The 27,525-nt window shown below is 34.2% G+C and overlaps 1 protein-coding gene and 1 long non-coding RNA gene across 3 annotated transcripts; both read left to right on the top strand.

Annotated features, from left to right (window-relative positions):
* Positions 1–746: 746 nt before the first annotated feature.
* On the top strand, positions 747–4,562 carry LOC114419691 (abscisic acid 8'-hydroxylase 4-like). Its single transcript, XM_028385436.1, has 9 exons — positions 747–1,057; positions 1,524–1,851; positions 2,104–2,253; positions 2,663–2,911; positions 3,016–3,105; positions 3,225–3,303; positions 3,426–3,532; positions 3,664–3,782; positions 4,103–4,562. The coding sequence occupies exons 1-9, from the start codon at positions 849–851 to the stop codon at positions 4,194–4,196; spliced, it is 1,425 nt and encodes a 474-aa protein (XP_028241237.1). The 5' UTR covers positions 747–848; the 3' UTR covers positions 4,197–4,562.
* A 17,933-nt stretch (positions 4,563–22,495) lies between these two features.
* LOC114419690 lies at positions 22,496–24,517 on the top strand. 2 transcript variants are annotated; one of them, XR_003668281.1, is made up of 4 exons: positions 22,496–22,573; positions 22,722–22,824; positions 23,054–23,270; positions 23,648–24,517. It is a non-coding gene; the product is annotated as an uncharacterized LOC114419690 (long non-coding RNA). The 2 variants fall into 2 exon arrangements; XR_003668280.1 differs by lacking the exon at positions 22,496–22,573 and having other exon boundaries at positions 22,580–22,824.
* The last annotated feature ends 3,008 nt before the right edge of the window (positions 24,518–27,525 follow it).

Genomic DNA, 27,525 nt, shown 5'->3' with positions numbered 1-27,525 from the left:
CTTCCGATATTTTTTTTCATATGTACATATAAAAAATTTATATATCTATAATTATATTTTTAGGCGATAAAAGATTGATCTATCAATCAACATATAATTTCCTTCCATGTTAGATTACAAGTGTTTTTTCCTTGTGTGTTGTGTGCTTTTTCTAAGTAATATACAAATGATCTTTTTCATTGCCTTTTTTCTTCCGCAGTATTCCACACAGTAGTAGTGCTCGAAAATTTTGGGTAAAATATATAAAAACTTGTGCCCCATTCGCATGTTAAAGTACATTAAAGTATCCAAAAGATTCTCTTAAAAATGAGTATGATGATCTAGCCAGTTATATAAGCGTTCATCATGTTCGTTAATCATTCGATATGAGACTCTTAACGAACATGATGAGTGCTTATATAGCTGGGTAGGCCACTCCTTTGTGAATCAATTTTTAAGGAGATCTTTCGAATGTCTTTGCTGGACTTTAATATGGTATCAAAGCTAGATTTTGTCCGATGGTGTGGTGGATAGTGTCGCTAATCCTCGATTTGTGGTGACGAGTCCTGATTCGAGGGGGCATATTGAGAGTCTTACATCGGATGGTTAACGAATATGATAAGTGTTTATATAGCTGGGTAAGTCATCCCCTTGTGAACCGATTTTTAAGGGGACCTTTCGGGTGTTTTTGTTGCACTTTTAATAGTTTCTTCATCTATATAAGCCACGCTCTTAACTCAAACGGATCATTCATTGACTTGAAAAGCCATCGAAGCAAAAACGCATTCCGTACCCATCACATTTCCACATAACCAGCACTCGCGGGAACCCACATAGAGAGAAGTTAGTTGCTACGCTTGTGTGTGTGTATGGAGATCATTGTTGCCATTTTCTTTTGCATTCTCCTCTTCTTCTCATCCCTTATTCTTTCGTATCCACTAATAAAGAAACACAAGAAACGTCAACACGTAGCTAAGCCTAAGCTTCCCCCTGGCTCAATGGGTTGGCCTTACATAGGAGAGACCCTCCAACTCTATTCTCAAGACCCTAACATCTTCTTTGCTTCAAAGCAAAAAAGGTTCTTATTATAGTTTGATCCTCTTCCTATATATATATATATATATATATAATATTTTTTTACCACAAGATTTCTTAGGTGCTGATAATGTTATTCTCCAGGGAGAGTCAAACTTTCATTTCATTAATGTGTATATATAATAAATGTTTGCATGCAGATTATCCAAATAAAAGTCTAATTCTGATCAGAATTAGACTTTTATTTCGATAATAATCTCCATAAAAAATGTTTGCATGCAAATTACAGAAATAAAAGTCTAATTTTGATCGGAGAATCGAACAATCAGTTGTTTGCATGCAGACTACAGAAATGAAAGTTTAATTCGGATAGGAGAATCACACAATCAGTGTATCTAAAGAACTGTATCTAAGTTGTTGTTTTTTTTAAGCTTTCTTTTGCATGAAGCATAAACATGGTGGTGGTGGAGCTAATCTAACTTAATTTTACAAAATTCTTAATTGATCAGATATGGAGAAATTTTCAAGACACACATACTAGGTTGTCCATGCGTGATGTTGGCGAGCCCTGAGGCTGCACGGTTTGTGTTGGTGACTCATGCTCACTTGTTCAAACCCACATACCCCAAAAGCAAAGAGAAGCTAATAGGCCCTTCAGCATTGTTCTTCCACCAAGGAGAATACCACACTCGCATCAGGAAGCTGGTGCAAACCTCTCTCTCTCCTGAATCCATTCGAAAACTGATCCCAGACATCGAAAACGAGGTCGTTTCCTCCTTGGAATTGTGGGTTTCCGCTGCTGGACAAGTCATTAACGCTTTCCAAGAAATGAAAAAGGTATAGGTTTGATATGATATGATGTGTTCGAGTTTGTGAGCCTCATTTTTGCTGTTGTTGTAGTGGGTCTCTCTACTTTCGGTTTTTTCTCTTGTCTTATTGGATGTGCTTTTATTGCATGGCGTTGAATTTTGTTTTCATTTGTTGGTTCCTCATTAATTTTCTTCTCACTGGGTCCTCCATTATTGTATGGTGATGTACGATTGATTTTCTCAGACTCATGGCCCTCCCCTTAACCCTTCTTCTTCGCAGTTCTCTTTCAATATTGGCATCCTCTCTGTCTTTGGTCATTTGGAAGACAATTATAGAGATCAGCTTAAGGAAAACTACTGCATAGTGGAGAAAGGGTACAATTCTTTCCCTAACAGGATACCCGGAACTGCATACTCCAAAGCACTCTTGGTAAGTTGCATATCTCAAAACACTCTCTCATATATTCTTTTGAACACACTTCTTGTTAATACCGAAATATATTGAAAATCACAAAATTTTGTAGGTCTAACTCATTGCTTAACGAGTCTCACTCATCGTTTTGTAATTCTTAATGAATTTTAGTCAATAGTAAAAAATGTGTGTTAAATAGTATAATAGTTACCATGGATCCAGTTTAGTTGATTTGACATGATGTGGAAGTTGTAAAAATTTTTATATTTTTTTATTATAGATAAAAAGAAAATAGTGTGATGTTTTCTGTATTTATTTTATATTTTATATTATATGGTTTCTTAGTGCTGGTCTAAGAAAATCATTTGATACTTGGGATTCTGTGTCATGTCTTTGTTTGATGAATGTTTTGTGAATTGATTTGAAGGCAAGGAGGAGAATCAGAGAGATTATAAGTGAGATCATTTGTAAGAGAAAAGAGCAGAGATTGATGGAGAGGGATCTATTAGGCCACTTGCTGAACTACAAGGATGAAAAAGGACAAATGCTAAGCGATGACCAAATTGCTGATAATGTAATTGGGGTACTATTTGCAGCTCAGGATACTACAGCAAGTGTTCTAACCTGGATTCTCAAGTATCTTCATGATGACCAGAAACTTCTTGAAGCAATAAAAGTAAGACTTGTTTTTTGTCTCCCAAAAAGATTTTGTAAATCCAGGTAGGCCACAAGTGTTGAAAAGTTTATGCTAATTAATGAGTCAACGAAACTGTTTTGCAGGCAGAGCAAATGGCAGTATATGAAGCTAATGAAGGAGGGAAGATGCCATTGACATGGGGTCAGACCAGAAATATGCCAATTACTCATAGGGTATGGTATATACTATATACTGCTGTAAATAATGTGATGCAACACAATTCCATGTCTAGGGTTAATTTGAAGGCAACTTGGTGAATATATATTTCTCATTAGGATCTTGTATATTGCAGGTGATTTTGGAAAGCCTTAGAATGTCAAGTATCATATCATTTACTTTTAGGGAAGCTGTGGTTGATGTAGTATACAAAGGTAAGAATTTGAGACGGAATATTCTTTTTTTACCTGTGTACATTTATGGGAATTTTAATTTTCAAATCATTTTACTATTTCCTACGTGATTTCTAAAATGTTCTTTGGTGCACCTGCTAAAGGATATCTTATACCCAAGGGTTGGAAAGTCATGCCACTGTTCAGGAACATCCATCATAATCCAGAATTCCACCCTTCTCCTCAAAATTTTGACCCATCAAGGTTTGAGGTACGTTATAATGCTGAACATGAATTTGTCCACCACATCAATTAGTCAAACAAATATTAGAAAAATAATAACAAAAGCGAAACCCTATATATTCTCTTCTGAACATATATTTCAACTCTGTATGGCTGCAGGTTGCTCCAAAGCCCAATACTTTTATGCCATTTGGCAACGGAGTGCACTCTTGTCCAGGAAATGAGCTTGCCAAATTGAACATGTTCCTTTTAATTCATCATCTTGTAACCAAATATAGGTAAAATTTTCTACTTCATTTTGTATTGACCAAAAACGAAAATTCCATCATTTTGTCAAATTTTGTATGAATTTTTTAAAACCTTTTTGAGTAAATAGTGTATAGATTAACAATGTAAAAAAAATTATAATATTTATTAATCATAAATTATCAAGTATGACAAATTTATTATAATAATTATTTTTAAAATAATATTTAATTTTTGATCGATTGGTTGTGTAAAATTCTTTACCTTCACAATACAAAGAAATTATACTTTATACATTTGCACTATCATCATCAGAGTGCTTATTAACCATGTTCAATTATTTGGATGGCAGGTGGGAAGTAGTGGGATATCAGAACGGAATCCAATATAGCCCATTCCCAGTCCCTCTGCATGGTCTACCTACAAGATTTTGGAGAAACGAATAGAATCAAAGATGATCATCATATGATAAAATCTACCTTTATTCATATATAAATTTTTTAGATATTCCTTGCCACCCACCACAACTGATATTGATTGCTCCTCCTTAACCCAACCCAACCCTCCTGTTTTAAAGTGAGGATCCAAAAACATTGGTCTCTTCTTCCAAGTAACATCATGTCTATTATCCTATTTGTAAGTAAATGGTGGCAGTGGCATATATAGCTTAGTACCATTAATTATTCTGAGCGTGTAAGCTGTACTAATAATAATAAATGTTATCAACTAATGATTTTAGTTTTTGAGCTCTATTGAATGGTCCTATAATGTAATATAACCATTTGTAAGTCGAAGATTTGTCTTGGATTCCAGTTTTCAAGGTGGCTATATATTGACCTTGTATGGTCCCATATGATATATAGTTTCAAGATTGCTGGTGGATCTATAATACGAAGGTTAGCTTCATTATTACGTCCTTCTATCTTACTTCTCAAACACCCGTTGACAATTTAAATTTGTAAAGAATGAAACATTAGATCGTCTTGCTAACAAATATTTTTAGAACATTAATTAAAGAATTAAAGAATAAAATTATACTGTTCATAACTTTTTTTTTTGTTTTTTTATGATTTTCATAATAAAATATATTTTCTTTTTAGTCTCTTAATTAACCAATGTTCTACTCACACTTGTTAGTATTCGTTCAAACGTAATACTAAAATGGATTTACAACTTGCACAGTGCCTAGAGTGAAGAAAACAAATCCAGCACCAATCTCAGCGTAAAATTTTACATCACCATAAAGAAACTCAAAACGCAACGTGGCTTCATTTCGCATGGTTGATCTTTCATATTGCTTCACGTAGTAGTCATAAGGTGTGATTATGAGAAAGCCACGTGTTGCTAATTAATTAGCCGGCTGAAAAAGGAGATGCCCTTAGCCAAAGGGATCCGAAATCTTTCTAGGGCATAAAGCCTGTTCAGGTTTGGTGGAGAGGCGGGGACCAAAATAGTACATCACATTATTGGACCTTGTGTGGATTGGTTTGAGATTTTGAAGCTACTGCTACTGTGCCTTTGCTATTTATCGTGGACCAAAAGTCATATTTTTCTGAAGGGCACCCTCTATTTTGTGGTACCAACACAAATAGTTTCATACACTATCAACCAGTGTCTTTATCACAGTTCATATTTGATGTTATCAGCTTGATTTCCACCTGATCTTTTTTTCCCTTCCTTTTGAATTGCAGAAAATTATCTACTAACAAAAAGGTAGTTATTGATAATAAAGAGTTACTAATGTATTCAATTTTCGTGTAAAATTTTATAGAGACGACAACAGAAGATACATACCACAAGTAAAATTAATTTCTAACTTAATAAATTGAGGAACACCTATAATTTCTGACCCAAAATAAAAAAAATACATTACATTAACCTTTTTTTTTTCTTAGTGTTACATTAACCTTAAATGTCATAAAGCAGTAAAGGGGACCTCTCTGTTGATGATCCCACCAGCTTCCTCACATTTTAGTGCACATTTTGATTAAAGTTAGAAGAGCTCAAACATACTTTTACTTTCAAAGCAACAAATTTTTCCTTCTCATCTTATGCACTGGAATGCGTAATTTTACATTGAAATTCACGAACGTACTTTTTTAACTTCAAACCAAATATAGTCTAGGATTACTCTTTCTTTTTATTCGAGTCTTTATACCCTGTTCACAAATTTCTGTCGTGCCTAAACTTTTTACAATAGTCTCCTGATCGTGGTCCCCGAAAATGGAATAATCTCATTAAAGGAGCTAAAACTACCACTGCTCAAACTGTTTATGAACCTCAATTTTATTTGATTGAACATCCCGCAATTTGTGTAGGAGAATTTTTTATTTTTATTTTTAAAAAGAGAAACATAATATGATTTACATGAATACAAGGTATCCACAGACCATAGATATGATAAAGATAACACAGATTAATGTCTCGGTGCAATTAATGTCGACAAACAACAAAACAACCAAAAATTTACAGTGGGAGGGAGAGAAAGTGATTATCGAATCAAATGTAATTCAACACAACATTGCAGCTCAAAACTAGTTGTTCCTGCCAACCAAAAAGAGAGCTAAAATAAATATAATAGGGTATTCATGATCATTCAAAAGCAGGTTTCCTTAGTGAAATTCAAAGGAAACCACTTACGTGAAATAGTACAATATAGGCAACGTGGTTGGCTACACAGAAGGGAGGTGTTGTATGTTGGTTCATTAACAGCCATTAGTTAACTCTCTTAGACTTTACAACTTAGTATTTTTCTGTTTTCTGTTATTCTGTTATAACATGTAACAATTAGATAGTTTTAAGTTGGTTAGGTTGGTTAGGCTTGAAATAGTGCTTTTATTTCTTTTGTTGCATAGCCTAAATTTGTAGAGAGTTTTGTACTTAGAAAAATTCTGCAAAGATTGAATAAAGTGGCTGTTGTGAGCACAATGCAGTTTTCGTTCATCCCTTTTTCTGCATTTTGCTTATTCTTGTTCATACAAGAAACTCATTCTTTTGTGAAGTAAAATTTGATCTTGGCACAACAAATTGGTGCGGTGAATGTGGAGCGATTTTGAGTTCGATTCAAGAAATGGGCTCGGCCAAGTATGAAGTTGAAAAATTCACAGGGCAAAATGATTTTGGACTATGGCGATTGAAGATGAGAGCTCTTCTTGTTCAGCAGGGCCTGGTGGAAGTACTTGATGGAGAAGCCAAACTTGAAAAGATGATGGCTGATGGGGATAAGAAAGCACTATTGCAGAAGGCACACAGTGTAATTATCCTCAGTCTCGGAGACAAGGTGTTGAGGCAAGTCTCTGAGGAAACAACTGCTGCTGGGGTTTGGTCAAAACTTTAAGATTTGTACATGACCAAATCTTTAGTTAATCGTCTTTACTTAAAGCAGTCTTTGTATTCATTTAAAATGCATGAAGATAAATCAATAGGAGAACAATTGGGTTTGTTTAATAAACTGATTCTAGATCTTGAAAATATCGATGTCACTATTGATGATGAGGATCAAGCTTTGTTATTGTTGTGCTCTTTGCCTAAGAGTTACTTTCATTTCAAAGAGACTTTATTGTTTGGAAGAGACTCTGTTTCACTTGATGAAGTGCAGGCTGCTCTGAATTCAAAGTAATTGAATGAAAGAAAGGAAAAGAAGTCCTCTACAAGTGGTGAAGGGCTGACAACAAGAGGCAAGAACTTCAAGAAAGATAGTAAATTTGATAAGAAGCAAAAGCCAGAAAATCACAAGAATGGTGAAGGAAACATCTTCTAAATCAGATGTTATCACTGTAAAAAGGAGGGTCATACAAGGAAAGTTTGTCCTGAAAGAAAGAAAAATGGTGGCAGTAACAATAGGAAGAAGGACTCAGGAAATGCTGCAATTGTTCAAGATGATGGCTATGAATCTGCAGAGGCACTGATGGTGTTTGAAAAGAATCCAGAAACTAAATGGATAATGGATTCAGGGTGTTCATGACATATGACACTAAATAGATCATGGTTTGAACAATTTTCTGATCAAGCAGATGGGTTAGTACTCCTTGGAGATAACAAGCCTTGCAAAATTGAAGGAATTGGGTCTATAAGGTTCAAGTTTCATGATGGGGCTAAAAGAATTCTCACAAAGGTCAGATATGTACCTGAGTTGAAGAGAAATTTAATCTCTCTTGGTGAATTTGATAAAAGAAGGTATGTGTTCAAGGGTGAAAAAGGAATACTGAATGTAGTTAAAGACTCCATGGTTGTCATGAGGGAAATTATGGAGAATGACCTCTATTCTGTAGATGGTGAAGTTGTAATTGGCTCTGCAGCCACTGCAACCGAAAGAGTTTTATCAAAAACTGAGTTATGGCACATGAGGTTGGGCCATGTAAGTGAGAAGGAGTTGATTGAATTGGCAAAACAGGAGCTGCTATGTGGGGACAAAATGGAAAGATTAAAGTTTTGTGAACATTGTGTCTATGGAAAAGCTTGTAGAGCCAAATTCAATGCTGGACAACAGAGAACAAAAGGTACCCTTGATTATGTTCATGCTGATCTTTGGGGTCCAACTAAGACTCCCTCTCATTCTGGAGCAAGGTATTTCTTGAGCATTTTGGATGACTACTCAAGGAAGTTGTGGATCTACATTTAGAAAACAAAAGATGAGGCTTTTGATAACTTCAAAAGCTGGAAAATACTTGTGGAAAACCAAACATGCAGAAAGATCAAGAGGCTTCATACTGATAATGGTCTTGAGTTCTGCTCTGAACCTTTCAATGATTTCTGCAAAGAGAATGGCATTGCAAGACACAGGACAGTTACGGGCACTCCTCAACAAAATGGTTTAGCTGAAAGATTCAATAAGACCATTTTGGAGAAAGTGAGATGTATGTTGCTGAGTGCAGGATTACCCAAAATTTTTTGGGCTGAAGCAGCAATGACGACTGTATATCTTATCAACAAGTGTCCTTCAACTGCTCTAAACTTTAAAACCCCTGAAGAGATTTGGTCTGGCCATCCACCAAGTCTAAAACAGCTAAAGGTATTTGGCTGCATTGCCTATGCTCACATCAAGCAAGACAAATTGGAACCTAGAGCTGTCAAGTGCATTTTTTTAGGATATCCTGAGGGAGTGAAAGGGTATAAGTTGTGGTGTTTGGAAGCTGGTTTTAAGAGGTGATTAGTGAGTCGTGATATTGTCTTCAATGAAGCTGAAATGGCCTACAAGACCAAGCCTATCATGGTTCAGTCCAGCACTGATCAGAGTAAGGAAACTGATTCTGAAAAAAATTAAATTTTGAGGTGGAGACTGAGGATAAACATGCTGAAACACAAGCTGTTAATTGGCCTCTTGATGAAGAGAAATTTGAAGAAGAGGAACAAGAAGAAGCTGACTATGTGCTGGCTCGAGATTGAACCAGAAGGGAAATCAAACAACCTAAGAGGTATGGATATGCTGATCTAATAGCATTTGCTCTGGTAGTTGCTAGTGAAGTTTTGGAGGAAGATCCTAAAACTATTAAAGTTGTCTTAGCTAGTAAGGAGAAAAAAAAAATTCTAAGTGCCATGAATGAAGAGATTAAGTCTCTCCATGACAACCATACATGGGAATTGATTAAAAAAAACCCTGGTTCTAGAATGGTCAACTGCAAATGGATCTTCAAGAAAAAAGAAGGCATCCAAGGAGTTGAACCAGACAGATTTAAAGCTAGACTTGTTGCTCGAGGATTCACTCAAAAGGAGGGAATTGATTTCAATGAAGTTTTCTCTCCTGTAGTGAAACACAGGTCAATCAGAATTCTTATGGCTATGGTGGCAGAATTTGATCTTGTGTTGGAACAAATGGATGTGAAGACAACATTTTTGTATGGAAAACTTGATGAAGTGATATTGATGAAACAACCCGAGGGGTTTGAAGTCAAAGGTAAAGAGGATTATGTTTGCAAATTAAACAAATCCTTGTATGGTCTAAAGCAGTCCCCCAGACAATGGAATAGGAGATTTGATGAATTTATGGCTGACATACAGTTTCATAGAAGTCACTATGATAACTATGTTTACTTCAAATTTCCTTCTAAAGCTGAGTTTGTGATATTGCTATTATATGTTAATGATATTTTGATAGCAAGTAACAACAAGAGTGAGGTTGAAAAATTGAAATCTGAGCTGAGCAGGGAATTTGAAATGAAGGATTTGGGAGTAGCCAAGAGAATATTGGGAATAGAAATCAAACAGGACAGAAAAAGGAAATTGTTGTATCTGTCCCAGGAGTTATATCTCAGAAAAGTTCTTGAAAGGTTTGGAATGTCAAATTCCAAACCTGTAACTACTCCTATGTCATAGCAGTTTAAGCTCAGTACAAGTCAAGCACCTAAGACACATGATGATATAATTTACATGGAAGGTATTCCATATGCTAATGTTGTAGGGTCACTGATGTATCCTATGGTATGCACTCGCCCTGACATAGCTCATGCAGTGAGCTTAGAAAGTAGGTTCATGGCAAATCCAGGCAAAGCACATTGGCAAGCCCTGAAATGGATACTCAGATATATAAGAGGATCACTTGGAAGAGTTTTGGTTTATGGTGGAGCTAGGAATAGCAAAAGAACAGTTGTTATTGAAGGTTTTGTAGATTCTGATTATGCTAACTGTTTAGATTCAAGGAAATCCCTCACAGGATTTGTGTTCACTGCTTTTGGCACTGCAATTAGTTGGAAAGCTAGCCTTCAAAAGGTAGTGGCTTTATCAACCACTGAAGCTGAGTATATTGCTCTTACAGAAGCTGTGAAAGAATCTCTGTGGCTTGAAGGCATTGCAAAGGAGCTGGAGATACAAAATAAAGTGATCACAGTACACTGTGACAGTCAAAGTGCCATTGATTTATCCAGAAATTATGTGCATCATGAGAGGACAAAACACATTGATATTAAGCTGCATTTTGTCGGAGAAGTTATTGGTCAAGGATCAGTTATAGTCAAGAAGATTTCAACTGATCACAATCCTTCTGATATGATCACAAAGGCTCTTTCAAGTAGCAAGTTTTTCCATTGTTTGGACTTAATTCAGCTGAATGGTGATTAAATCCTGTTTCTGCAGCAGCCACTGGTTTTGTTAAGGTTTTGTTATTGAACCAAGGTGGAGAATTGTTGTATGTTGGTTCATTAACAACCATTAGTTATTTCTCTTAAACTTTACAACTTAGTATTTTTTTTTGTTTTCTATTATTCTATTATAACATGTAAGAGTTAGGTAGTTTTAAGTTGATTAGGTTGGTTAGGCTTGAAATAGTACTTCTATTTCTTTTGTTGCATAGCCTAAATTTGTAGAGAGTTTTGTACTTCAAAAAATTCTACAGATATTGAATAAAGTGGCTACTGTAAGCATAGTACAGTTTTCGTTCATCCCTTTTTCTGCATTTTGCTTATTCTTATTCACACAAGAAACTCATTCTTTTGTGAAGTAAAATCTGATCTTGACACAACAGGAGGCATCTTCCTTTTATTACATAGCAAAAGTATATCATGAAGCATGTTTTGTCAACAATATTAAAGATCAAACGAGTTTAAAAAAACATGCAAATGAATTGATACTTATCTCATCATTGTATTGTTATATGCCACAGTATTCTTTCAATTTCTTTACAATAAAAAGAATTGTACAACTAAGCAATCACATGACACCGTCAACATCATTAGTGTTTCTATTGGATCATTGTTGCCCCCACCATTTAATGTTGATGCTCCTAAGCTTCTTCAACATAATCTATTCATGTTCATAACCATTTGGTGTGAGAGCTAGCCTTTTATGAAGTATAAATTTATAGAAGCAATTTTTCCCAGATCATTCAATTGATGAAACAAACCAATTGAAAATTGAACAAATGATGAACTTAATCATAATTTGAAATGATCAAAACAATTAAACCTAAGGTTTAGAGTATTGCCAACAATGCTAATTTCTGTATAATTTACTGGTTTACCAACTAACTTTGGCACCATGACAATATTATAAGAAACATCATCATGCTTCTACTACTTAATCATCAAAAGACAATATTATAATTACATTTCAAATGAGAAAAATATCAGCAGATGCGATTCAATAATCAGAATATGCCATGCTGAAATATTATTAGTGATCCAGTTAGCCACGCACCTATAGAGGATACAGCCACACATAGTTTTCACAACCCCACCTTTTAAGAAGAGACAAGATATAAATTGCAGACTATCAACAATCAAGAATACAACATATCATAAAAGAAAGCTACTGATAACTATTGTTAGTTTGATGATTGTGGTCAGACAAGCAATCCTCCAGAATTATCGCCATAACACCGACAGATTCATGAACAACAAATAAATAAATAAATAAATAAAACTTTAACAAAATATGTTATCAATGCTAATTTTAGAATACAACTTTCCGTCTATATGGATCTACTAGCATTATCTGCACAAACATTATATAGAAAACTCAAATTCGAAATTTTATAAAAGAATGTAATCTTAGCAACAAATATTATCAATTACAATCAGTTTCAACTCTTTTAAGTTTAATAAATAACAATTATGAGAAATGAATAATTGCCTTAGAACCTAAAAAGGGATCGCATGCTCATGCACAAAACTACAATTGCCAATTAATGTTAGACAAAATATTGAGATTACAGGAATGATTGCAAGCTATGAACTTTTAATATATGACAATATTTTCCTTTTCAATGGTAACCCCATGACACCATCGCTTATACAATTCAAGGATTATATAGTTTTTTTTTTCAAATTGGCCAAAATTACACTTACAAATTGATTTCATATTCATGTCTGTTGTTGAGAAGACATTTGAACCACTCATAAAATCACTCAAACTAGGAACAAAAAACCAAATAGTCATGGGGCCAAAGAATACAGTTACTATGTGATGGTCAGGGAGTTATCTAGAAATACTTTTACTTGGAAGTAATTGAATATGCATCAAGACAAAAAATAAATAAAAAATGATAAAGTTTCATTGCAAGAAGTATGCCGTTTAAAAGGTATTATAATGAAACCATACCAACATTTTTACCTGGATGAATTTCAACAAGTCAATCTAAACTATTTAATATCTAGATAAAATGAGCAGCAGTTGGACCTTGGGGCCTACTAGGCCAAGCCCAATACCATGTGATTCAAGCCAGCATATGACAGAACTCTTGGAGAAAATCATACACCAAGCTAGGATAGGAGCACACACAAAACATGCCACAAAGAAAACAATATATGGAAGACACATGATTTACGTGGATTAGTAACCATTTTCCTATGTCCACCCAAATGCTCCAACACAAAGAAAACAATATATGGAAGACACATGATTTACTATCTCAAAATAATATAAGTTTTGTGTAACATTGAAAATCCACCCCAAGTTATATATCCAAGTACTCCACTTAAGTTATGAGAAATTATAAACAATCTCTTCAAAAGAGACCCTTTCACTACTCAAGTGATCACTCACACTTGTAGATTCCTTACTCCTCTCTTAGATGTCAGGATTTCTCAAGTGTTCTTGTTTATAGAGTCCAAAACCACTACCATTTTCACATCTATTAACAATCTCCATTAATTGACTCAAATTCCAAGACTGGAAAGATGGAGATCTTTTTTCAATGTAAGCCTTCTTATCTCCCCAAAGCCATTATGAAATGAAAATCTTTCCCAAAATCATTGAAAAAATCTTATTTCAAACTCATTAAATTCCTTGTCTTCCATACTTTGGTAATTGATATCACCAAACAATAAAACAATAGTCTCATCCCATTAAGTGAGGTTACCTACATGGATCACAAGATGTCTTAGTGATAGGTTAAAAATCAAATTCTTAGGGATATTATTCACTGAGACCCTTTTTAATAATCCCCTCTAATGTCCTTACTCCGTTGGTTACAAGCTAAAAGTCATGCAATTTACTCTTCTCATCGATGCCTCTAATGGTCTTCTTTACACATGTCCATGTCAACTTAAATAATTCTCTATCACATTTTCCTTAATAAGTGTCATACCAATATCTATCTTAACATACACATTTTTTACCCTTAACTTTTTTTCTCTTATTGTTCCTTTAAAGTCTAACATTCACTACCATAGAAAATAGTTGGTTGTATAGCTATACAATAAAAATTCCCTTTGAACTTGATAGGTACTTTGTGACCACAAATAATCTCCAATGTCTTTCCATTTTAACCTCTTAGCTTGTATCCTATGTGTGACATCTTCATTCATTTATCCATCATTGTGTAATATTGATATTAGACACTTAAACTTAGAAACCTAGGGGATGATTTTGATATCACCAAAATAACCTAGAAAAGTCCTTGATATCTTTTCTCTTTCTTTTATATTTGATTTGGAAATTTCAATTGATATTCACAACACTAATCAACATGATCAATCCAGGCTCAACCTAGCTAGTCCAACGACAGATAATTGTCTTAGGAACTTTATTTTATTGATCATTTTGTAGGAAATTATCTTAATATTTCAATACATCTAAGCTTGTTTGACATTATTTATAATTAAGTTTTGAATAAATTAGAATAACTTTAAAATGGTTTAAATGTTTAATTTTTCATCTAATTTTAGTTTATTTTGGTGTAGAAATAAATGAAAAAAGAAGATAGATTGTGTTGGGACCCAATTCAAGACCATTTTAAAGGAAATTTTATAGGCTAGAGGGGTCAGACACGTAGCATGCACTTTAGACTAAGTGTAAAACTCTATCTTTCATAAAAAACTAAAAAGAATTTTATTTTAAAAAATAAATAGTTTTTAGAAATTAAATACATGAGAGAAAAAAGTTTTTGATAATTAAAATAAAGGTTTTGTAGTATTAGAAAATAAATAGAGTAAAATGATATTTTACAAAATAAAGGGATGTTTTAATTGGTTATTTATTTAATGAAAGAGTAAAATAAAGTTCTTTTTTATAAAATAATAAAATAAAGAAAAATAGAGTAAATAATAGGCTCAAAGTACCAAACTATAAATAAAGACATATTATGTTAGTTTTTATATTTATGATATGTTTCTATACTCTCTTCCTTTTGAATTCGTTCTTCCTTCTTTCTCTCCTAAAACCCTATTTTTTTCCGCATATACCCAAATCTATCTCAGTAAAACTACGATCCCAAGCTCGTTAACTTTTGAATCGTCCTGAAATTTGGACACCACCTTTGAAGCTCATTTTCTCACATTCTCACATTTGGAGTTTGCAAAATAATATTTGTAGAAAGAGAAATGTCTCTCGCACAGAGGCAGTGAAATTGAGACTCCAACCCTTTTTCTTTCTCTCTAACGCTTGGAAACCCTAAAAAAACTAGAGGAAAAACTTGATGAATCTTAGGGAATCACTAGAGACGTCGCTATCATTGTCGGACTACACTTATGAGCCCATTTAGAGGTAAGGGATGAGTTTATCACAATTGAGGTTAGAAAGAACATATGTAGGGATCCTTAGAGGATCAAATTGAGGTTTATTTTGAGGTATTTCTACAATTTTGATTCTATCTTTACAATTATAATTGTGAATTATAATTGTGAATTATATATGTTTGACAGGTCAATTGATGTTTCAATGTGAAATTGCTATGAAATTGATGTGTTCTTGTGTTAAGTGTGAACTCTACAAATTGGATTTTTTTCTAATTAGCATGAATAATTGATGATTATAACACACACACACACATGAATTGTTAAAATAAATTAAGAATTAATAGTTCAAATAATAAAATTAAATTAAAGGAAATTAATATGTTAATATTCAACAATAAATACTTTCAATGCATTTTTAATTGAAAATAATATAGTTTGATTTAATATAGACATGTTTTGTGCCATGTAAATATTAATATTGTATGATGTTTATATGATTCATGAGATGTGATAACTTGTTGCTTTGAGATTATAACATTATGATTGAGATTGAGTGTATGTGATAAATTGAGTATGTGTTAAATTGTGAGATCACACGTGTATTGAGATGTTGTATGCATTGAGTTGTGAGTTATGAACCATACAATCACACGACTATAAGACTCTTTAAGGGCGACGAGTTAATGTGCATCGAGTATTGTAATGAGATTCATTGTGCGAACCCTGACAAGTTGAATCACTTTGACATGTATAGTTCATAGATAGAGTTTGTGAGTTAAAATATTTTTTGGGTTAGACCTAAATCAGGAAGAAGAGACCCTAACGGACTCTTCAGAGTTTAGGCTTAGGGGTAAATACATCCGATTTGAGTGCTCCTTTAAGTTTGTGCTGATCCCATATGAGTATATTTTGGAGTTAAATTATATAAAAATTTATAATTTTTCTCTCCTAATTCTTTTCTTTTTAGCAAATAATTGTTAAATTAACATCATTTAAGTTTTTGTGCAGAAAATATTAAAAGTAATGAATTTATGATGCTTATTGAGTAAAATAAAACCCGAAAAAGCAGGATAATTAAGGAAAGTACAGCTAATTAAGGAAAATAGGACTAATTAATGAAAACATAGCTAATTAAGGAAAATGGGGCTAATTAAAGAAAGCCATCAAATTCAGGAAAGTAAAGGCGAGCTTAGCGTGAGAAGCCCGCTTAGCACTAAGTTAATCTGCACCTATAAAAGAAGAAGAGAAAGAAGGAAAAAAACACACATAAATTTCAAGGGAATACAATTCTTTATAGAAGGTAAAGGCTAGAAGAAGGAGAAGTAATCATTAGGAGTCATTCCTTTCTTCCATCCCCTTTTTTTTATCTTATTCCTTTCACTAATATTTTCCTCTTGCAATTATAAAGTCTCCTATAACTATGAGAGGTTAACCCTTTTTTGTTGGGAACTTGACAGCCAACTACTCTTGTAATTTCTCTTCCTATCTATTTATGAATATTATATTTGCATTATCTTTTCTTGTGCTTAATATTACTGCTTGTGACTTGATTACTCATTTGCATGGTAAGTTTTAGGGATAGCGTTGGGAGACGTTATTTTTTAATAGAACTGGAAAAGGGTATCTAAATAATGTCATCACTAGGGATAGGTTGACATTTGTTTAGCCTGTTATACATCTCTATTCTTAATGTAATTTACTATTTTAGCTCTACAAAGGGACTTAGGAGAAAAAATAGATAAATTAGGCTCTTTCATGCGGGAGACCAAAGTTAAAGTATATTAGTAGATGCATATGTAAATTGGAATAATTATAAATAGAGAAAAATCATTAACATTACATCAAAGAGTAGCTCTGGTAGGCTAAGTTTCCAACATTTTCATCTTCTGAATTTATTTCTACAATATTATTGGGTTCTCTAATTTTTTTTGTCTTTAATTAATCAATTTAAATTCTTATTTAATTTATTCTCTTGTTTGATTTAATTTTCTACCAATTTAAATTATTATTTTCTAATAACTTTTTCAAGTCAATTTTCTTTAACTTATTTTATTGATAAAATATTCATCTACCTAAGTACAAACAAAGTCCCTGTGAATTTGACACTCGGACTTCCGTTTTAACTTTTATACTTGGGACGAATTGGTGCACTTGCCAATCCATCAACATTGTACTTGAGATGTGTTATTTGAAACATGTGATTAATGTGAAGGTGTGGAATGTGATTTTGTGATTAAATCTTTGGGACAAGTGATGTTACGCAATGAATGATAAATGATGAGAATTATGCTAAATTGAGCTTGTTATACTTATATCGTGTGTGTGTGTGTGCGCGCGCTTTCGTTTATCTCTACCTGTTTAGGAATATGATAACTCACTTCCTTTGTGTTGTTTGTGTTTAGATCCTATGATGATCTCAAACCTTGTGTTCATGGGAGCAGATGGTTAGGTGGATGACTTTAAAGAACCTCGTGCTAGAAGACGCTGAGACACAATGTTTTTATAAGATGTGGCATTGGAGCATGGGTTTCTATGTTATTTGCATAATATTCTGAACATGTTACTTTATTTCGTTCCGCTACTTAACTTGTTTTCCTTTTGTAAAAAAATAATAATTGGATGGCCTTGTTTTGGACCGGAGATGTTTTCATACTCTTATTTGATATATTTTTAATTTGATGATAAACGTGAATGTGAACCTTTTAGCCAAATGAACTTGTTTATGCTTAGAAAATAAATCTCTTTTATGTAATTCTACATTTCCATGTATTTTATTATATAAATATGTATATCAAGATAGAGGGTGTCATACTAAGCGAATTGTCTCCCCTGCATAGTATTTGAGCTCAACGCATAGTCACTTATGGCAGTTCTATTTTGCATGTAGGCTTAGTGCACAACTTAGGCTCAGAGCACAGAGACTTAGGAAAGTGTTATTTTTTGTATGCGTGCTTAGCGCAAAAGTTAGGCTAAGCACGCTAGCCATTATGCAAAAATGACAGTGCAACAAGTTTAGCCCTACTTAAGCTACAAGGTTGTGAATTGAAGACAAATTTGGTTGGGGGGTGTTCGAACTCTAGGACAGTCTTGAACTTTATCGGAAAGTGTACCGAGTCGTTAAAGTAATAATAAAACGGTAAGAAACTGAGTATCGAACTCAGGGAACTTGTTTCATTTGGTGAAGTTTCATTCAGCAAGCAGACATTGATATAAAGTCATGTAAACAGAATTAAACCAAAGATGTATATAATGTAAATCTAAAATAACTACAAATACGCTTATCAAAACGAGAGAGAAAATATATGATTAAAACGTTGGGTCCTTCTACTGAATGCTTGATGTAATTGAAATATTTTTCTCTATTTAATGTTATTTTTGTGTTATATGCTAAGGACTAAAGTACCAAACACCGATTCCTCACGTGAATGGACTAATTCTAATTAAACCTCATTCTCGGATGTCTCGTCAAACTTAGCCTAACCGAACAACATTACAATCACAACATATCAAAAACTAAAACCATGCACTCTATGTCTAGCAATGTAGTTATCTAGCCTTGCTCTATCCATTTCTAAGGATTAATACATTTTCCAATGCTAAAAATCCTAACTTTACACACTATTGGGTGATCAGACCAAAAGCATGCAATAATTAAGTGCAAATAGAAGCAATGAACATATAAAACAACTTTAAATAGATAGTTAAGAATTTATATCAAGTTTCAGCATAATTTCCCAACAGAGATACTTAGCCTTCCATTGCAAGGCAACACTTTTCAGCTACAAGATGAGGGTTTAAGAAGAAAATAACAGATTACACAGTGGTGGAGATGTCTCTTCCACCTCTAGGAACCTAGAAATTACTCCTAAACCTAAGATCCTCTTGAAAGCTGAGGTTTTTGGCTTCCTTGCTCTGTTTTGTGCCTCTGTTCTACTTTCTCTGTTCCAATCGACGCTCTATTCTAACCTCTTTCTTGATTTTTCCAACTTCAGCCTTAAAAAGGGCTTTCTGTCCTCGAAGGCTAGCTTAGCGCCATTTTCACGCTTAGCTTGAGTTAGTGAATATCCACTAAGCGAGCTAGGCGCGCTTAACGCAGGAAGAGACAAACGCCTCGTTGAGTTAGCTGATGACGCGCTGAGCACGCAGATGCTTCTCAAATTCTCTCAACTCGCTAAGCGAGCTGAGTGCCTCGCTTAGCACATGATTCTCACTAAGCACACAAGTCTCGCTTAGCGAGACACCAACTGCAAGTCTTCACAAATTTCATCCTTTTTTACCTGAAACTGAAGTTGAAACACATTAAATTCACAATTTTGGGCATTTCTACTGAAAAAAATTAAATTAAACCTAAAAATATGTACAAACCTACAAATAGAACCATAAATTGAGGAAAAGATAAACATTTTATAAAACTTTTCTATACAAAAGTTAGTCATAAATGACGACTAACAAACTCCCCCAAATTTATAGATTTGCTTGTCCTCAAGCAAAGAAAGAACAATTCACTTGTCCTCAAGTGACAAGCTCACAGTGGTTTTTCAAAATTGTGTTTGTTTTCAAGCATTCAATCACATGACACAAGTGGCATACAATGCTTCAACCAATAGCTTTTCACAAGATATGCAGCTTTTCAAAGATATGAACATGATAATTAGGCATACAAGTGAAATAAGCTAGCAGTCAAGACAAATATCAAGGAAGGATCATCAAGTCAAATCCTCACAGTCACTATTTCTCTAAAGCACAAGTGTTTAAGGCTATTTCTCAATCAACAACCAGCACAAGTCTCAATCTTTGCAATTCATCTCATGCCATACAGTCACAAACACACAAATTGAATCCGAAGGACTTTTCTTGGCTTGTAATGAGGCTGGGCTGCAAACAAAATATGGTTTTTCTAAGATGCAAAAATTTTAAGTTCTAGGAGAGCATTCATCCTTAGATCAACGTTTTTTCTTTTATTCCAGCTTCAATTACTTGCCTTTTTCATTTAAGGCACTTAGCTTTGACAACAACACACACTTAGCTTTTATTTTTGAAATTTGTTTATTCTCTTTTAGCACCTTTTACTTGCTGCTTGTTGATTTTGTTGTGTGTGTTGTCATCTTCTTACCACAATTGTTGTTACCTAATAAACTCCCCCAAATTTGGGACAAATTTGCCTTGAACTATGATGATCTCTTACAACCTAAGACAAGGTAGATGGAGATTACAATTTATAAGCTCAGGGTTCAAGTCAATCAATCAAATTTTTAGCTCAACATGGGTGCAAGGGATAATTCATTCATGCACAAGGTAAGCTTTTTGGCTAAGTAGCTATTTTAGTCAATCATGGCTTTCATCATCTTCAAACTCATGCATTCATTCAGTAATCAGAGATTCATGCAAAAATCAGTACCCAATGTTAGTCATTCTCTCACATTTAAAGATCACACACTCACCGGGTTGTGGCTAGTGATTACCTTCACAATCAATCTATCAAACCAACTAACATTTTCAACCATGTACCTAATCCATGTTCTTTCTCTTCTAATTACTGAATATTCATTCAAAGCATATGATCTACGCATTACAATTCACTTAATTCATGCCATTGATCAATTCAATTTCATTCAACAAACATAATATTTTCAAATCAAACCAAACCACTGCAATAAACAATCAACACTGTTCAACAAGCTTTCAAAATTTGCTAACTACATAAACTAAAATATAAAACTAAAACTAAAAACGTCAACTAAAAATAAAATGTATCTAAAGTAGAAAAATAAATGGGAAATCCTGTCATGGCTCCTCCTATGCCGGTGTCTGCTCATCTTGGGCTGGTGCAAGCTCGCCATGAGGTGAGGAGGGAGCATCCTAGGCTGGCTGGGGTGTCTCCTAATCTGTAACAGGCCAAGAATCCCATGTGCTCTATGCTGCGGTCATATCAGCTGCATAATCTGCATCAGCAACGCCATCCTCCTCCTCAAAGACCTCCAAAACTGGTGAAGTGACTAGTGAGGTCCGTGGAGTAGCCTCTGGAGTGGCCTCATGAGGTACCTCCAGTTGTAACTGAGGCTCCTAGGCTGCGAAAGCCTCACCTCCCCCCAAAGGAGAAGACTGGACTCCTGGCCAGGCCACCTGAGAAGTGAACTCCTCTATACTGATAATAGGCCGATACTAAGTCGAGTCATGCATACTCTGCATCACCAAGCATAAGCCACAGTGGAAGCTCTGCAACATAGGAACTGTGACCTTAGAGCATCGGCACTATGATGGATCTGATGATGATGGAGTAGAGGAGCCAGTCTAAACTGGAGCTGATGGAAGTGGTGGTGCTGAAGTAGAAGAAGCTGGAGTTGGAGAAGGAGTAGGTGCAGAGGAACCAGGAGCAGGGGTAGCAGAGGAAGATAGACCCTCAGATCCTCGATCCCGTGCCTTGCGGGTCCCTAAAAATACGATCGTGGGATCGTCCAGGTTCCAGTAGTTCTTCTTTATGTATGCTAAATTAATAGCAGGGCTGAGGGACTCGAAGGTCAGAGAATCTGAGACTACTCCTCGGCCCACACAAAGTGTAGAAATCAAGGCTGGGAAGCCAAGCCGCGAGGAGTTGGACTGGGCCATCTGAGAAATCTGATGCGAGATGAGGAAGCCCACGTCCATGTCCATCTTCATAACTAGCCCATAGACTAACCTCGTCCTATCCATATTAAGATTGGACGTGTGAGAGGTGGGGGCGAGGTTGGAGTATGAGAGCACACTCCATGTTTGGGCCAAGGTAGTCAAGTCCTTCCTCAGGAGCATCCAGGGCGCTCCTTCAGCATTAAGAACAAATCCGCGCCCTGGAATACAAAGATTGGAGGCAAGCTCCTGAGGGTTTGTATGAGTCGAATTACGTAATTCGTATGAGTTCATGCGTATGACTCATATGGATCACATAATCCGTATGAGTTGAATTACATGATCTGTAAGTATTTTTTTTAAAAAAAATTCAATAATATGTTTTTTTTAATTTATTAATAAATTAATTTTCTTAATAATAAATATTTTTTATTATAAAAAATATACGAATTAAATCATTCGTATAAGTTATATCAAAATTAATTGTCACAAAATTTATTATTTAAATTTATATGTGCATTAAATATATATTAAAATTTTTAATGTTATATATATTAACTATTTATTTTTTAATATAATTGACCTATTAATGTAGTTAGTTAGAGTATTGTGTTAATAACCTGAAAGTCATATATTTAACTCCTACTTGGGTTATTAATTTTAGATTAATTCGTAAAACATATTTTTAATTTTTTTTAAAAAAAAAAAACAGTTACAGCTGAATGTACGAGCAATTTCGCAGGTGTACGTATCAATGCCCAACATGGGTTATGTTGATGTCCAGCTTGATGCCAAATCTCTTCGCTAAATCCCAAGGGTCGCCACTTGTTCATGTAAGGCTTATCTGTCTATTTCGTTCCCTTCTCCGCTCTGCACTTCAATCTCACCTCAGTCTCAGCACTTCAAAGAATAAAGCCATTTTAATTCTTTGAAGTCTTAGTCTCCTTTTTGTTCAGTTTTCTATTTCAAAATCTGTTGCAGCTTCAACTTGGCACACAGAATGGGGAAAACGGCTTACTATGGCTTAAAGGAATTACATTGTGGTGAAGTTCTTTTTTCTGTTCCTGTTGTTCAAAGTCTAATGGTAAGTTTCTGAATTTTCTATTATTTGATTTGATGGTTAATTTAAGTTTTTGATGCCTTAATATGTTCTTTCTAACATTGTTGAACATTGTTCAAAGTATAATTCCTTTCGTTCAGTGGGAAATTGTTGAATATTTAATTTGAATTTGGGAAATATATTTGGTTTAAAAGTGAAAGTCGTCATATTGCATTAAAATGTAATTCCTTTTATTGTTCATTTGTTGTTGCAGCTCTCCTGGATATGGGATTTCGCTGGTTGTGGAAATTACGTCTGGTTGCTTCATCTCTGCAGACACTGTTGTTTCTCAAGTGAGGGATGAAGATACTTCTGGCCTTGCAGGTGATGCGAAAAGAGACTTGATGCCTCCAGAGGATGTTGGTGTGGGGATTGTTAATGCTTTACTAGGGAAGATAGCTCAAAGTGGAGTGGTAGATTCATCACATCAGGTTAGTTTGTTAGCAGTTTCATCCCTTTTTAATGGTTCTTTACCAAATGATTGATACTGGTATTAAACACATAAATATGGACTGTTTCTGGTAACAGGGAGAGCATGTAGACTTAAATTCTTTATAGATAGTAGAGAGGTAAAGCTATGGAACAGGTAGAAAAAGAAAACAAAAGAAAAGAGAACATACAGCAGAGATTTACCCTCCCAGGATGTTTTATGACTCAAATGCTATTCTTTGGTGCTAAAATAAGTAGCTACTTCAATTTTATTATCTTGCATCTAGGTTTGTAGGACTTGTATGTGTAGGATGAAAATTGCTTCCATTTGTGGAACTTTGGCTTACCTAATATATTTTTTTAATGTTCTGGTTTATAGGGTTTATTATTTCTTCTTTGTGCTCTATGCCCTCAAGATGTTTCCAAGGTCCGTGTAGGAAAACTTTCCCAGCATGGAGTCGAAACTCAAACATAATGGATTTTCTTGATTTGAAGTTTATTATCAAACCAGATCCGAACTCACAGTCAGTTTTTCAAAAGTGTATTGGTTATGGTATGAAGAACCTTTCTCGAAAGGTATCATAAAGTGGGGTCAATAGTGTGATATAATTCAAACTGAGTTTGACAGAATTGTAATTTTGAAGCAACTGCTACTTCAGCACCTGGAAAAGAACTCAAAAGCAGCTTCAATATATAGTATTATGCCAATGATTATGATATACCCCACTCCGCCTCCTCCCAAATGAATTACAGGTGGAGTTCGGTTTCAATTGTAACCCATTGCTAGCAATATATATATATATATATATGGGTGTTTTTCACATATGATTTTACTTACTTTTAGCGTTTTTCTGATCCTGAACACCAAACACTTCTCCATTTTGCAGTACTATAAAAGAAATCCTTGTGTATACCAGATCATGTAGTTGATAGTCTATGATTCTCCAAAACCTAACGCAGATAAGCTGCACCATAGCTTATTACTATGCATCTGTAAGCTTTGTTTTCCAATAAAGACTGCATGAAAATTGACTAGCAATTAGTAGAATTTCTTGGAACAAACTGATAGTTTGAAGAATCTGAATATCAAAATAAGAAAGATAAATAAATTTGCCAGAGCCTTGAGCTCTAAATGTTATTCTGAGCATTGTCTGTCAGAGAATGATTTCAAAGTATGTAATCTGTGAACTATGGCCCTCGATTTGGTTTGTGGGTGAGTCCATATAGTAAATGATGCTTGCTGCCTGGATATTGATGTGTATGGCCCTCGATTTGGCATGGGTTATTGGCGTCAAGTTTTTATTTATGAATGTAGGTGGTGGAACAAAAACAATGGGTTGTTGTGTGTGAATTCAAAATCCATGGTAGGGCGGTTCTTACTTGACGATGGAGTCTTGTAGAAGATAGTAATGACATTGTTGGAGGCTCAAATGACAAGGTTTGGTACCCATTTTAAGAAGTTCCTTGTTGAGGTGAGAATTCTGCGGTTAATTGCTTTTTGCCTTTTTCTCCATTACTGGGTGATAGGCAACACTTGGATTTGTATAAGTTTTTGGTGGTGAATGGGAAAGGTGGATACGATGCAATATGCACTAGGAAGTTGTGGGATTCAGTTAGGGAGGAATATGGGTTAGATGTGAGTGTTGGTTCCTCTGTTAAGCTGGTTTAGAGTAGTATTGGAGTGCTTTAGATGCATGGATTAAGAAAATTGTTGAGAGTAATGTGGGGTATGGTGGATGATAGAAATAAGTATGTAAGGTGTTTGAAAAAGAGACTTATTGGACTCAGATTGAAAAAAGAAGGAATTAATTAGTAATTTGAATTTTTAAAATCTTGTTTTTTAAGTTATTAGTTAAAAATCTCAATTGTTAATTAATTTATCATCATATCCAATGGTGGATTTTAATGGTCCACCAGTAAACCATTTGTTTAGTTAGTTAGTTCACGGTAGTATCTGCCATGGATCTATATCCTTGACTTTTGGACAGGCTCCTTGTTTGGGTGGTGGATGCTACTGTGAACTATGTGGTTTACTAGTGGGGCATTAAAATTCACCATCAAATATGACGGTTGAGATTTTAAACTCATAACTTGATAAAAAAAATGATTTTAAAAATACAAATTAATCCTTTTTCCCCCTTTCATTTTGAGTAAATTCCTTATATACTCTTGTCATCCATCATACCCTACCTTACACTCAACAACTTTTTTCACCCATGCATCTAAAGCACTCGAGTACTTGCTTCTCTACATTGCTTAATAGAGGAACCAACACTCATACCCAACTCAAATTCCACCTGAACTTTGAATCCCACAACTTCCCACTACAAACGACGTCGTATCCTCCTTTCCTTTCACCACCAAAAACAACTTATACAAATGCAGGTGTTGTGCATCACCCAACATTATAGGAAAAGACAAAAAACAATTAGGCATAGATCTCGCTGAAGAACTCAATAAGAAACTTGTTGAAATGGCATCAGACCTTGTCATTTGAGCCTTGAACAATGTTGCCACTATCTTCTATGAGATTTCGTTGTCGTGCAATGATCGACCTGCCATGGATTTCAAATTCAAACCTTACAAACAATTAATCATGCCTTAAATAGTTTCCATTTTTATTTTCAATTTTTTAAAATGTTTTTTATCTTCAGATTTTTAAATGTTGAATTGGATCATGGTCAGCTGTTGTTAAAAGAGATTGTTGTAAAGAGAAAATACCTAAATGAACAAATTGAAAATAATATGCAGTAGTACACATCTTAAGCAATGAAATTAGCATGATAGAAAACTCTCTAAATTTGTCAGTCAAAGTGAATATACCACTTAATTTGACTAAGTATCTCAAATAGCCCAAGTGAATATAAGCAGCACATTCACCATAAGTACAAATTAAAAATGATATGCAGCAAATTGAAAATGATATCCGGTAGTGCAAATTGAAAATGATATTCAACATTGCAGATCTTAAGAAATGGAATATGCATCATAGAAAACTCTAAATATGTGATAGTCAAAGGAATTGAATTTAAGCACTTAATTTGACTAAATTATCTAATGCATCATATATCTAGCAGTCATTTATATACCAAATATAATTGAATAGAAGCACTTAATTTGATTAAGTAAATCTCAGATTGTCCAAGTGACATAAAAGCAACAAGTTCAGAATAAGAAAGTACAAATTGAAGATGATACGACAACATTGAGGATCTTAAGAAATAGAATCAACTTCATAGAAAAATGCTTTTATGTCATAGTCAAAGTAACTAAATTTAAGCACCTAATTTGACTAAGTAATCTAATGCACCATATATCTAGCAACAATTTATATACTGAATATAAGCACTTAATTTGACTAAGTAATCTCAAATAGCCCAAGTGACATAAAAGCAGCAGGTTCACAATAACAAAGTACAAATTGAAAATGATATGTAAAAGGGCAGATCTTAAAATATGATATGCAGCAAAGCACATCTTTAAAAATGGAATTACCATGATAGAAAACTCTTTAAATATGTCACAACCAAAGTGAATATTAATACTTAATTTGATTAAGTAATCTCAGATAACCCGAACAAATATAAGCAGCAGGTTCACAATAAAAAGTACAAATTGAAAATGATATGCAGTAGTGCAAATTGAAAATGATATCCAGCATTTCAGATCTTAAGAAATGGAATCAACATCATAGAAAATTCTCTAAATATGTGACAATAAAAGGAACTGAATTTAAGCACCTAATTTGACTAAGCAATCTAATGCATCATATATCTAGCATCCATTTATATACCGAATATGACTGAATATAAAAACTTAATTTGACTAAGTAATCTCAAATAGCCCAAGTGACATAAAAGCATAAGGTTCATAATAAGAAAGTACAAATTGAAAATGATATGGCAACAATGCAAAACTTAAGAATCATTGTAAGGTGTTTTTCTAAGAATCATTTTCATTAAAAAAAGAAGGCTATGTATTGAATCTTATAGTGGCATATTGAATATCTTCACTTATATCACACATTGCTTTATCAGCTTCAGCGATGTACTGGTAAAACAAACATGTTAGGATAAAATAAAAACTAATGTGACATTGTAGAGTTGTTAGTGTTATACCTCTTTTGATCCAAGCTGGTCTTTGATCTGTTAATGTTATACCTCTTTTGTTGTGGTTGGTGTCGTCGTCGTCTTTATTACATTAAATTATATTTGGTGTTAGAAGAGTATTAGATTAACTTCTTATAGTTAAAATGCT

Source organism: Glycine soja, chromosome 7 (assembly GCF_004193775.1).
Source record: "Glycine soja cultivar W05 chromosome 7, ASM419377v2, whole genome shotgun sequence".
NCBI lineage: Eukaryota > Viridiplantae > Streptophyta > Magnoliopsida > Fabales > Fabaceae > Glycine > Glycine soja.
Note: the sequence above shows the minus strand (reverse complement) of the source record. Positions and strands in the feature narration are given on the sequence as shown.